Source organism: Equus przewalskii, chromosome 3 (genome assembly GCF_037783145.1).
Source record: "Equus przewalskii isolate Varuska chromosome 3, EquPr2, whole genome shotgun sequence".
Lineage (NCBI taxonomy): Eukaryota > Metazoa > Chordata > Mammalia > Perissodactyla > Equidae > Equus > Equus przewalskii.
Genome location: NC_091833.1, coordinates 17941479 through 17954610, shown reverse-complemented (window position 1 = coordinate 17954610; position 13132 = coordinate 17941479). Strand labels below are relative to the sequence as shown.

Here is a 13132-nt window from a genome sequence, read left to right as displayed (position 1 = left end):
ACAGTAGATCTCCATAAATACATATTGGATCAAGAGAAGGATCAGTCCTGAAGAGGCCACAGGGTAGGTCATTTGAGTTTTGTCCTTCCCAGCAGGCTTCCCCTGAGAGGGTGGCAGAGCTGTGGACAAATACTCAAATATCTGACTTCACTTTCGGCTGAGCCACCCAACAAAGAGAAGGCCAGGATCTAAACCTACTAGGCCCTAGCATGTGCTTGGCCTCCACTATAGGGGAGATGTGGTGACCAGCCCCTACCCAGCTATTGTGATGGTCTGTCTTTTGTGACAGACTCCCTATTGTGGGCCTGCAGAAGTATAAGAGATCGAGTGGCCTGATGACTGTTCCTTTCCCTCCACAGGTATAGCCTTCACAGACCTCCCGGTAAGTACTAGTATTGGGTCCCCCTACTCTGGGCCCTTGGGGCTGCTTGGGATGGGGTCTTGTGGCACCTGCAAGTACAGGGTGTGGAGTCTGGCCCGTTCCCCAACTAGAGATGTGTGCTGTGCTGTTAGCTTGAGGGTACCTGCCGGTCGTCCTCACCAGTAGCAAGGCCTGGTCTTCCTCCAGACTCTTAGCAGGTGACAGTGATTTGTAGCATTTCCAAAGGCAGCTGTGGGGCTAGGGGATGGTGCAAGTAGAGATGATTGTGGCTTTGTGGCTCAGCTGGTCTGAGCCAGCTCCACGTGGCTTTATAGCCAGTGGACTGGGATGCAGAGAATTGTTCCTGTCTGTTAGGGTGTCTGGTCCCTGTGCGTACCCATCAGAGATCCCTGAGGAAAGCCAGTACCCAAGGGGCCTCAGCCTGCTACCATGCAGAGTACCCCTGAGCCAGAGAGGTGAGCTTTCTGGGGTTTTCTCTTCTTGGAAAAGGGTGAGGTTTCCTGCTGGCTTAGTTCAGAGCTCATCCCCACCTCTTGCCTCCCAGTCCTTCTTTATTATGAGTCATCATAGACCTCGTCACATACGGGGCCTCCACCCAGAATGCTAGGAGCCTGGCCCAGCTGTGTGTGCCCTACCTGGGTTCTGGAAGGAGGGAAGGTTTGCTGACTCTGGTGACTGCTTTGGGATTCTGGGTACCCTTACAATGCCCTAGGAAATGCCCTTGTGATATGAGGAGCCTCTGAAGCCCAGACTGCAGCAGCCAGGGTCCCGTTAGAGCCTCTTGTCTATGGATCAGAATCCTTCCTTCCTACGTGGAGACCCCAGACAGGGGCTATGGTCTTAGGCAAAGAGAACAGACACAGGAGAATTCTGACCCTGGCTGGGAAAGAGTCTGGTTGTGGAGATGTGACGTGAAACAACCAGACAATGAATGTGGGCAGTATGTTGCCAAGTGCTAGAATGTGTGTGGATGCCCCAAGGTAGGGAGTGTGACTGATGGCAGTAATGGTCAGGGAGGGCTTGCTGGAGGAGGTGGGCTTTCCCTGGGGCATGGAGGATGGGAGGGGAAAGGAAGGAAGTGAAAGGTCTTATGGGTTCAGAGCTCATGGTGTGCTGAACTCAGTGTACAGTAAAGGCATGTGACACTTGGAATGACACGTAGCCTGAGGATGGAAGGTGGAAGAGAGGACTGGGGGCCTAGTTACAGTTGGGAGGAGGCTGGCGAGACACTAAGCAGTAGTAGTGGGGAGCCACAGAGGCACTGAGTGAGGGAGTGACCTGGCAAAAGTTGGTCTTGGCAGGGGATATATGGAAAGCAGGGAGCCCCATACCCAGAGAGGGACATGTCCAAACCTCAGTGGCCAGAACATCCTCCTCTAAGTGAGCCTCTGATAGGAAGGGCAGTGGCCTGTCTTTACCCTTTGCCAGTATCAGGGGGTCCAAACCATCTAAGCCGTTTTGTCAAGCTCTCCTCCTCCTCCCCACATCCCTTCCTGCCCCCTCATATACCCTTTTTTGTAGCAAAAGGATCCTTGGTTCTGCATCTTTCCGAGAGGGAGCATTATCCACCCCTGCAGCAGATGTTCATGGGCACACCTGCAAGGTTGTGGAGCCCAGCCTGCCTCTCAGTGCCTGGCCAAGTCCCAAAGGGGGACCTTGGGCTTTGGGGACACCATAGCCTCTGATGCAGGGCAGGAGACTCCATGTTGAACATGGCTTGCTTTTCTTTTGCTTTCTCCCCGTAAGCTTTGGGGAATAGTGTCTCTGGTAGGAAGGTGTGTAGAATGTGGCTTAGCCCTGCCTCCTCCAGCCTTGCTGCAACTCTCCTAAAGCTGAAGCAATGGCCTGCAGGAGCCAGCGCCTTTTCTGTCTACACCGGAGGTGAGGCAAGGCAAGGCCCTGCTGCCCCATTGCCTTCAGGGCCTGACTGACGTTTCATTCTCCTCCTCAGGCCAACCTCTACCCCACCGTAGGCCTGCAGACACCCGGGGAGATTGTGGACGCCAACTTTGGGCAGCAGCCCTTCCTGTTTGACATTGAGGACTACATGCGGGAGTGGCGTGCCAAGGTCCAGGGCACTGTCCACTGCTTCCCCATCAGTGCCCGGCTTGGCGAGTGGCAGGCGGTGCTGCAGAAGTGAGTGCCCTGCTCCCGCCCTTACCCAGCTCTGCCCCATCCCAGGGACCTCCTCTCCTGTAGGCCCCTGTACTGCTATAAGCTGCTCTTATGAACTCCAGTGGGTAGACTTCCTTCTGGGAAGCACTTCCAGTTTGGCTCCACCTGCTGCTTTCCTGCTTCCCTCTTATCGGATGACAGTTCCCACTCAGTTCTCCAGAGCTGCTGCTAATTACACCTTTGCCCCCTCAACTGGATTGGAAGGGTCTGTGTGTAATATCACTAGCAGGGCTATTTTCCTTCCCCCGGTCATTTTGCGGAGGATGTCCTAAGACACCCTATGGTCTCTTCCTCTGTGGACTTTTTTTCACCTTAGGGAGTATCCATCTCTGGCCTGAGGTCACCAGGTCCCAGGGTCAGCATCCAGCTAAGTCCCATGCATCAATGGCAGTGGTGGCAGGAAGAGAGTCCTTCTTTGGACCAGCCAACTGGCTCCTGGCTGATCAATTCCCAGACTGTCCTGGAAGCCACTCTTGCTGAGAATCCTAAGGGAGGCCAGGTGTGGGTCTTTCCTCCACTTGCCAGCTGCAGGCCTGAGTGAGGCAATGATGAGTACCCACTCTGCCAGGAGGTGGGTTAGTTTGCTAGCTTGGCTCCCAAGGGTGGGCAAAGAAGGGCTGGGCTTCCGCTACCTCTGGTCATTGCCAGGGTACTAGGGTCCCATGGGTGGGATTGGAGTGCATACTGGGCTCTTTGTGCAGCCTTTGTTTCTTGAGGGACTGATACTGAGGCAGGCCACAGGGAGGGCCGAGGCAGGGCTAGATGGGCACTCCCTTCTCAGGAAGACCAGCACTGCTACATCCTGTTCCCAGCCCCCAGAGCTAAAGAGAAGGTCTTCCTCAGAGGGCCGGCACAGTGGCAGTCCCCGCAGCAGGCTTATTGGGATGGGCAGGGGGAAAGGTGGAGCTGCCCCGGCTGTGTGGGGAGGGACTGATATTCTCAGCTTACAGCACCTGGGCTCAACACATGGCTACATGTGTTTGCATGTGCACATCTGTGTGCCTGTGTGTGTGCATATGTAGTATTTGCCAAGACCTGCATATAATTTGCATCCTGTGATTTCACATAACTTCATTTTATGACATTGTTAATAGCTATATTATCTCAGAGACAAATTTGCCACAGGCCCCTTGGCTGGCTTCTCTTGGTGGGAGGTTCAGGTTATTTCCTCTCTTGCTTATATAGGTAACCCTTTGTATGTAAAGAGTTTTTCATATTTAAGATTATTTTCTTGGTATCCTTTCAAGAAGTGGAATTACTGTGTCAAAGGGACTGTACGTTGTAGTGGCATCTGATGTTCATATGGTCTCATCTGAACCATGTCTTGTAGAAAAATGTTTGCCGTTGTGTTCATAATAATAATATAATTATTCAGAATATAATATTATAAATATATAATTTCATAATAAGAGATTGTATTTATTGACTTCTTACTGTGTGCTGGCACTTTACGTGTATCATCTCATTTACCCCTTAAAACATGGGGAACACACAGCTGAACTTCTGTCCCTTCCACATGACAGCCCTTGAGACATTTGTGCTTGTCATTTATGATAATGACATATCAGACACTTGCACACACAAAGATATTCACTTCTGTACACATCAGATGTGAGGACTCATCCTTCTGCTCTACATCTCTGCACACACACACACACTCATGCCACTGCTCAGCCAGCTTTGGGTGGGATTAAATGACTGCTGGGCGTCAGGCTTCTCAGGGCCATTTCCCAAAGATTGTGTTCCTATTGGCCGTGTTGTTGCCTGATGTCTTGGCTTCTTAGGCCCCTGATTTGTGGCATATCGTAGAGTAATGTAGGTTGTGGGTTAGCTCCCCATCACTTTTTAGAGCCACACTCCTGAGGGCCAGGTTCACTTGGTGAGTTGGAATGCTTCTGCTGGGCATGTAGGGCAGCCTGCAGAGGAGCTCCTGTGTCTGTAAAAGGTATGCATGTGGCATACATGCCTACATACATGCATATAGTCTGGGCAGCTGCCAGACTGCTTGGCTGGTTGCTGTTCCAGCAAGCCCTCAGAGAAACTCTCAGTCATCTCTGGGCTTCCTGCAGTTCATAGGAGCCAGCTGCTTCTGTAAGGAGATGTTATGTGCCTGTGTGTACTTTTGTTACCATACTTGCCCGCTTGTGGGCAGCATATCCCAGAGAAACTGTAGCTACTCCTCCAACTGTGAAGACAGATGTAGTGACCAGCCCCTTCCCAGCCTAGCTGCATGAGCACTGGGGGAAGTTTTCATTTTGTTTCACTCTCTTTATTCTCATTCTGTGGAGGTTGCATCTCCAAGATGTGTTTAGGGAAGACCTAATGGGCAGGCAGTCTGTCCCATCAAGTGGTCATTGAGAAATGCAGTTCATGAGTGTCACCATGAGCATTTCCTTTCTTCTAGCATGGTCTCTTCTTACCTGGTGCATCATGGGTATTGTGCCACGGCCACCGCTTTTGCCCGAATGACCGAAACCCCGATTCAGGAAGAACAAGCATCCATAAAGAACAGACAAAGTAAGGTTGATTCTCCTCTCCCCAGTCCTCCTTCCCTCACTTGTCCCCATTTCTGCTCTCTGGCTCTTGGTAGCCCTGGGTCAGGAGTCCATTCAGCTCTAGTCCTTACCACCAGGAGACCAGCCCACAGCCCTAGCCGAGTCCCAGGCCTTGTTTCTCTCCCTCCTTCAAGACCATGCTGCACAGATGGACAGTCCAGCAGCATGGGAATGTCTTAGTGCAGCCTCCCTAATGCACACTCTGATGGCCCAGGATAGGCTGGGGCCTGGCATGGCTGGATCCCACTCCTCCATGCTTGTTGCCTTCCCCCTGAATCCTGGATTCTACTCAGCATCCTGTTCATAATCTTCCAGAAAGAGTGTGTTTACATCTTATCAGACCAGTGCCCTGCCTTTCCCACCATCTACTCAGCCTTTGCCTGCTCCTGACCAGAGAGAGGACTGAAGTAATCAGACAGTGTGAAGGTTGATGCTCAGTGGCTGCTGCAGTAGCACCTCTCTCTGCTCCCTACCTCTGGTCCTTCCCTTGGCTGACAACCAAAGGCAGGAGCCAAAGGAAGCTTTCTTGCTGTCCATAATGGCCTGCATATTGTGTTTTTGGGACTCTTTTATGGAAGGAGGGTATTAGGAAAGAGGAAACAGAGCCCAGCAAGGAGAAAGGAAGAGAAAAGGAGTGCGAGAGAGAATGAGTGTATGTGGACGTGTATTTCTGTGTGCCTGCTTGTGTCTCTCTGAGCCTGTCGTCTCTGTGTATGTGCATGTATCTGTGTCTCCCAGAGAAGCTATGCCCAGCCAGACAGAAGGAAAGGGATCCCAGACTTGGGATCTACGAATGAGAGAGCCTCAGACCCAGAAGTCACTCCCAGCAAGACGCACCAGGCCCTGAGGCAAGAGCAAGATACTGATGGCCTGAGAGGTGTCAACGTCAGAGATGCCAGTGTGAGGAGGATGACCTCCTCTCTCAACAGGGAGCATGTTGCCAGCCCCCGAAGACTGCCAAGACATGGGTCCTGGCCCAGAAACCAATATGTTCCCATTGCCACCCCGCTGTGAGGCCTGAAAGGAGAGAAGTCTGTCTGAAGAGGGCCACCAAGTTGCCTGGGTGCCCATCCCCAGATCATGCTGCCACATCTAGGCCCTTCCCTTGCCCAGTTCCCTGGTGACCTGTACTCCATAGGAGCAGACCTCCAAACTCACCCTCCTGCCTCTGGGCTGAGAGTCCCCCCTCTATTTTCCCCTCTTATTCTTTGAGGATTCCCTGACATTTGTCAGAAACCAGGGTCTATTGTGGAGCTGGGCAGCCATGTTCTTTCTTCAGCCTCTTCTTCTGTGAGCATCTCAACTGGGCGTGCCACTCTGAGCCAGCATACCTGACCATCAGCTGGTCTATGCCCAGACCTGGCAGTGTGCAGGCATGTGGCTTGGAGGGTCTGCATCCTCTTGCTCGCTGCCATGTTCTTGCTCTCTACAGAGATCCAGAAGCTGGTGCTGGAGGGCCGTGTGGGTGAGGCCATTGAGACCACACAGCGCTTTTACCCAGGGCTGCTGGAGCACAACCCCAATCTGCTCTTCATGCTCAAGTACGTTTTGGACACCACCAGCTTCCCCATAGCCCAGCCCCTCTCAGCTGGTGGTGGGAACATATGAGCCGGACCAAGTCCAGAGCATTGCCGCTCTGCTCCCTCTGCAGGTGCCGACAGTTTGTGGAGATGGTGAATGGGACTGACAGTGAGGTCCGCAGCTTGAGCTCCCGAAGCCCCAAGTCCCAGGACAGCTATCCTGGCTCCCCCAACCTCAGCCCCCGACATGGCCCCAGTAGTTCCCACATGCACAACACAGGTCAGCCACTCTCCAGAGGGCTCTGGGAAGAACTGGTGTGGAGAAGAAAGGCCACCCACTTACCCTTCCCTGGGCTGGGCTCAGGGCTCACTGCTGGATTTGGGGGACGGGAAATGGGACCACTGTGGTTATTCCTGGGGTCCTACTAGATGGCAAGCTGCCCCTCCTCTTCTGACTCTTCCCCGGCTTCTAGGAGCAGACAGTCCGAGCTGCAGCAATGGCATTGCGTCCACCAAGAACAAACAGAACCACAGTAAATACCCTGCGCCCAGCTCCTCCTCCTCTTCCTCATCCTCCTCATCCTCCTCATCCCCCTCTTCCGTCAATTACTCGGAGTCCAACTCAACAGATTCCACCAAGTCTCAGCCCCACAGCAGCACCAGTAACCAGGAGACCAGGTGCCTGTCCTGCTCTGCTTCTTCCTTCTGCTCTGTGCCAGCTGGGCCCAGTGCAGCCTGTCCTTGGAGTCTCACCCCGTGCCCTTCTCCTCCCACCTCCATTCCAGGTCTGTGCCTGGATTGGTAGCTGCTGACCCACCAGGCCAGGCTTTGACTCTGGCTTCTGGCCCTTCCCGTGATTCAGCTGCTACTTTCCCTGGCCCTGTCTTTCTCCAGAGGCGCTGACATTGCCAGGCTGAGAATGTGGTCCCCTCTGAGGAGACCAGAGCTGTCAAAAACCTCAGGGTCTATATTGAGGAAGCTTTTACTGGGCTTGGCTTGTGGGCAGCCATGTTGGGCAGGCAGGGGTTTTAGGCTGCAGACTACAAGTGGCTTTCAGCAGCCTCAAGACTTGCCTCAGGGTTGACCTGGGTTTGGCTCCTAGGCCCCAGTCATTAAGGGTGGGGGCGATGTGTAGAAGGGGTGTGCCAACTTGGAGGAGAGACAGAGAGGGGAGGATCACAGAGGCAGCATGGGACAAGAGTGAGAATCAGGTGACAGGCCTCTGGGGATAGCTGGCATCACAGTAGGGGCCAAGTGTTGGAGTCTGGGAAGCCCGAGCTATCCTTTCATGCTCCTAGGGGCCCTCAGTTTACCCACAGCAACCTGTGGCAAAAGCCTGAATGGAGACCAAATCAGGCTACTCCAATCACATCCCTTGGCCAACTCCTCAACCCTTCTTCACAGTGACAGTGAGATGGAGATGGAAGCAGAGCATTACCCCAATGGTGTGCTGGAGAGCATGTCCACGCGCATTGTCAATGGCGCCTACAAGCATGAGGACCTGCAGACAGATGAGTCCAGCATGGGTAAGGGCCATGCCCTCACATGGTGTTCCACAGGTGGCAATGCTCAGGCTAGATGTCCTTTCCCCACTGGGAGGGACTTGGGATGGGCAGGCTTTGGCAGCTTGAGAAGCTCTGGCCAGAGCTGGTTCACTGCCTCCTTAGCCAGTCATGAATGGGTGTTTGAGGTGGGAAGGCCCTGGCCTGCTGCCAACACCAGAGCCCCTGCATTTGAGGCTAGAGGGACTTAGAGTGGGCACCCTTATGAGTGCCCATGCATCTGTACAGGGTGGGAAGAGGGAAAACTTCTGATTCCTATCTGACTCCTAGACCTTGTGCTAGGTGGACTAAGAGCACCTCAGCTATGGATAGTCTACCTGCTCCTCCCAGCCCTCACTTGCCTCTGGCAGAAGCTGCTACCCCCCTCAAGGTCCTTCTTGTCATATTATCTTTGGTGTCCCCACCCCAGTCCTCCCCTTCTCGCCTCATCCCTCCTGATGTGTTCTCTGCTGGGCTCTGGGTACAGATGATGGGCATCCTCGGCGGCAGCTCTGCGGGGGCAACCAGGCTGCCACAGAAAGGATTATCCTGTTTGGCCGTGAGTTGCAGGCACTGAGTGAGCAGCTGGGCCGGGAGTACGGCAAGAATTTGGCCCACACAGAGATGCTGCAGGTACAGAACAAGCCAGGCCCTCATACAGAATGGGCCTCCATTTGGTGGTGGGGGCAGGGTGACTCTGGGAGGGCCTTGGGGATAGCAGCAACAGGACACAGCAGGCTCTAGTCAAGTCTGCACTGGGAAACGGGGCATCTAGGTTGTTCTCCACCCTCTCTAGGCTTTGGGGAGGGCAAAACTCTGCCCAACCCCACAATCAGGGTGTATTGTGCCCTCACTGGGCACCATGCAGGGCCCTGTATCCCCTGGAACCATAGAAGTGTGTGCCACAATCCTCTCAAGAGTGCCCTGTCCTTTAGGATGCCTTTAGCCTGCTGGCATACTCAGACCCCTGGAGCTGCCCAGTTGGCCAGCAGCTTGACCCCATCCAGAGGGAGCCTGTGTGCGCTGCCCTCAACAGCGCCATTTTAGGTAAGTGGATTAACAAAAACAGAAGCTAGCCCATGAGTACCTGGGGTGGCCCCCTCTCCTCTCTGCCTAGGAATTACTATTTGTCCAAATCAGGACAGTGAGCTCTGCCCAGGTGCCCTCTGCTGGCCACAGGACTTTGGGGCTCCTATGGCTGAACCTGAACCCTGACCTCCCTCTGCCCAACTGAGTTGGCTGGCTAGATCATAATGGGCCCTAGGCTGCATCCATGGGACCAGGCCAGCCCATTACTCTAAAGAAAGCCAAGGTCCTCAGATTCCTGGCATGGCTACAAGGCCATAGCCTAGTGGCTGGGACACACTCACGCAGAGACACATGAACATTCTGTTCCAAGAGATTCTGTCCACTCCCCCAACTTTCTGCTCCCAAGGGAACTTTGACCTTGCCTAAGCCCTGGGCAGGGCAGTGACCAGACCTTGTCTCTCCTCCACAGAGTCTCAGAACCTGCCAAAGCAGCCCCCTCTGATGCTTGCCCTGGGCCAGGCATCTGAATGTCTACGGCTCATGGCCCGAGCGGGCCTGGGATCTTGCTCCTTTGCCAGAGTCGACGACTACTTGCACTAGCTGACCACGCTGGCTGGCCCCGCCTGGCCCTCCCTCGGCCCCAGGGCTGGAGCAGCCCTGCCCTCCATAGGCACCTGGCGCAGGGACCTAGAAGCCATGGGCAGAGTCCATTCCTCCTGCCTGGCCTCTCCCTCTCCCTCCCCTTGTTCCTTTCTTTCTTTCCTTCCTTCCTTTTTCCCCTTGCCCTCTCTTTCTCTCCCCTTCACGTGCAGCGGCCTATGACACAGTATTGGCTGGTTACTCTCATGTAGCGCCTCCTACTTTGAAAGGGGGTTTTGTTTTGAGAAGGGGTTGGGGATTTTTTAATCTTTTTTTTTTCCCTCCTGACTGAGCCACCAGTATTTATCTCTGGAGAGTTTGTGCTGAGCTGGTTTCTGCTAGTTTAGTGATAAAGCCTATCCAAGTTGGTGATAGCTTATTATTTTCGTAAGTAAAAAAAAAAGAGATTATATATATAAATATATATATATTAAAAAAAGACACAGTATTTATCGTAGCGTTAGTGGTCCAGCACCTCTTGGGTGAGGCTGTCCAGACACCGTATGTTTTTATTTGAGTCCAACTCATTAAAAAAGAATCATCTCTGTCTCCTCAGCCAAGTGATTTGTTTATTTCAGGCTTCCCGTTTGTTGAGCCACAGGCCCAGCTGCAGCCTAGGGAAGCCCAGTAGGTTTCAGGGGGCCACTTGGTGGGCAGGTCAGGCCAAGCTGGTTTGCAGAATCTGAGAGGTGTGCGTCCCTAGGCCCCTGAGAGCTGGACTAAGCAGAGAACTGTAAGGCCGAGGGTTCAGAGAAGGGATGAGTTGGCCCAGGGCTACACAGCAAAGCAAGGGAGCAGAGGGTCCTTGGCCAGCACGCTACCATTCTACCCTGCCTCTCACTGCCTGCCTTGCCCCTCTCTCTCTCCGTTTTTCAATATCCTGCCTTCCCTTGTTGTTACGATGGCCAAATAATTCATTTACTCTAAATTGATTGCCTGGAAACTACCTGCCTTTGACCTGAGAGCTGCTGTGTGTCAGGCTGTGGGGAGGAAGTCTCCGTTCCCAGGACAGAGGCCCTTGAGTACCGGGGAACCTTCTTCCTGCCTGGATCGTCACCGTCTCTGCACAGCTTTGATGGAATTGATGCTTTCTGTTGAGAAGCCAGGACCTTACAGAGGCAGGTTCTTGGGCTGCCAGTCTCTGGAGTGTGTAGAACCCTTGACCCCCTTGGCCAGGTGTCACTGCACCTTGGCCCCGACCTCTGTTAGGAAAGACTGTTATGAGTATTTGGGGCCGGAGGAAGGACCTCATGGGCTTTACAAATGTCCCACCAGCCATTTCAGATGGATCCTCACAGCTGGTGGGACAAAAACAGTCCTGATACTGCCATCAGGGAGTCAGGAGAAGAAAGGCTGAAATGACTGCAAGGACTTGGGCAGGCCATCTGTGGAGAGGACTAACTGCCCAGGAGGAGGAATGGGAGGAGGCCTACCCAGAGGAGCACCAGGAGGGGCTGGGATTTCCCCCACCTGCTTCACAGTGAGAGGGAGCTCACAAGCAGCCCCTGAAGGGGCAAGGCCAGAAGTTGAACTTGCAGCCCCTGCCTGGATCTGGACTAGGCAAGCTCCCACTCTCCTTCAGTGGACATGGGAATGGTCGGTACAGCCTGAGACATTCAGTGCCCACCACGCCCATAGCTGGACAACAAGAAAAGTGATTGAGTTGGACCAACTGCTGGTGATGGAGTCAGGGCCCTAGCCCAGTGCTCTCCCAGAGTTATGCCTTGGGACATGACCCTATCAGCTGCTGCTTTTTCTTGGGCCCCACCAGGGCCCCAGCTGGCAGCCCACAGACCATGGCCTGTTGAGGAGGTGTTGTCTTGTATGTAAAGGAAACTCATCCTGTGCAAGGCTGGGGATGTCTGGCTCCCAAACCCAGAGGTCAGAAACATCAGGCTGTTAGAATGGTCAGAACCAAGCAGGATTGGGAATTAAAACCCGAGGCTTTTGCAGCTGGAATGGGGTTCAGAGAACATCTACTCTGCCAATCCTCTCCTATTTCAGATAAGGAAACAGGCCTAGGAGATTAAGTGACTTCGCCAAAGTCACACAGCAAATTAGTGGCAGAGCTGGGACTAACCTTATCTCCATGGTTTGGGCAACACTGTTTAGTCCTAAAGATGAATGGCGAGTGAGGGGTTAGGCTGGCGAGACCTCCAGCAGTGTCTGAGCAGCCGGTACCTTCAGGGGTGTGTCAGGGATGGGGATGGGTGCCTGGGCTTGGGTTGTGGAGTGGCTGAGAGAGGCCCCAGGAGGGCCCAGGACAGCTGTGTGCTGCTTGGGGATAGGTGTCCACCTGGCTCGCACTCAGTACCCATGGCCACCTCCCCATTTTCTGTGCCTTATCTCACTGTTTCAGCTGAGTCCAAGTTGTTTACTCTGTTCCTCTCCAGAGGGGCTCTCTGTCCCAGTTGGACAGCTTACCTTTGGGACATAAGCCTTTGCCCCACAAGCCATGGAGAGGACCAAAACCAAGCTGCTTGAGCCGACTGTCTTGGTGATAGTCCGGGCCTGCCTGCCAGCCAGAGGAGACCCTTATGCACACCCAGTCCTACCAGCCTGCTTCTGGGAGCCGAGAGTGGGGAAGGCACCTGGGAGGAGCCCCGGTGAAGGACTGGACCTGACCCAAGGGGACAGGAAGATTTGGCTCTGTTGGGTTGTTCAGCCCTGGAGGAGCAGCCTTCCTTCCTTCCTTCCTTCCTTTTTCCCCTTGCGCCACCAAATGGTCACTCCTTCCAGAGCAGAAACTGGCAGACCAGAACCCCTGATCCTCACCTACATGGGTCTGTTGCTGGGTACAGGCCATCAGAACAGGGACACCAAGAGATGGAGAAGTGGGGACTACCTGGCCTCCCTGCGCCTTCCTACCCCTTAAGCAAGCACAAAGATGAAGCAGAGAACTGTCAGAACTCAAAGTTCCTTTGGTTGCTCACAACTCAGGTATGCACGCCCTGAGGCAGCCAGGCAGCAGAGCTCTACTTGACCACCAGTCCCATGTACCCGGACCTGTGGCCAGATTGTGGACTGTGGCTGCCTCAGGCACTGCCTCTTTGCATAGAGTTTTCCTCCATTAGTAACCACAGCTGAAACAGATGTCCTCCACATTGTGCACACTGGTTCTGCCTTTGTCTTCGCAAGTTGATATTTGGCATTAGCATGACACTTGTGGGCGTGGGAGGGTTTAGAGAGAATTCTAATACAAAACATCCTATTAAATTGTACTTGAGAGATGAAAAAACTCCTGTTGTATTTTGACAGAATTATTTTTATTAAAATATACATCCATGAGCA

General features: G+C 53.5%; 1 protein-coding gene across 1 annotated transcript in view; it reads left to right on the top strand.

Annotated features, from left to right (window-relative positions):
* The window catches only part of RANBP10 (RAN binding protein 10), a 69025-nt gene extending 55893 nt beyond the window's left edge, over positions 1–13132 (top strand). Inside the window, exons 5-14 of the mRNA XM_070613717.1 lie at positions 360–382; positions 2334–2518; positions 4962–5074; positions 6545–6653; positions 6764–6912; positions 7106–7310; positions 8037–8158; positions 8661–8806; positions 9109–9220; positions 9672–13132. Of these exons, the coding sequence (XP_070469818.1) occupies positions 360–382; positions 2334–2518; positions 4962–5074; positions 6545–6653; positions 6764–6912; positions 7106–7310; positions 8037–8158; positions 8661–8806; positions 9109–9220; positions 9672–9802 (1295 nt within the window). The 3' untranslated portion in view covers positions 9803–13132. The remainder of the gene's footprint in view (positions 1–359; positions 383–2333; positions 2519–4961; positions 5075–6544; positions 6654–6763; positions 6913–7105; positions 7311–8036; positions 8159–8660; positions 8807–9108; positions 9221–9671) is intronic.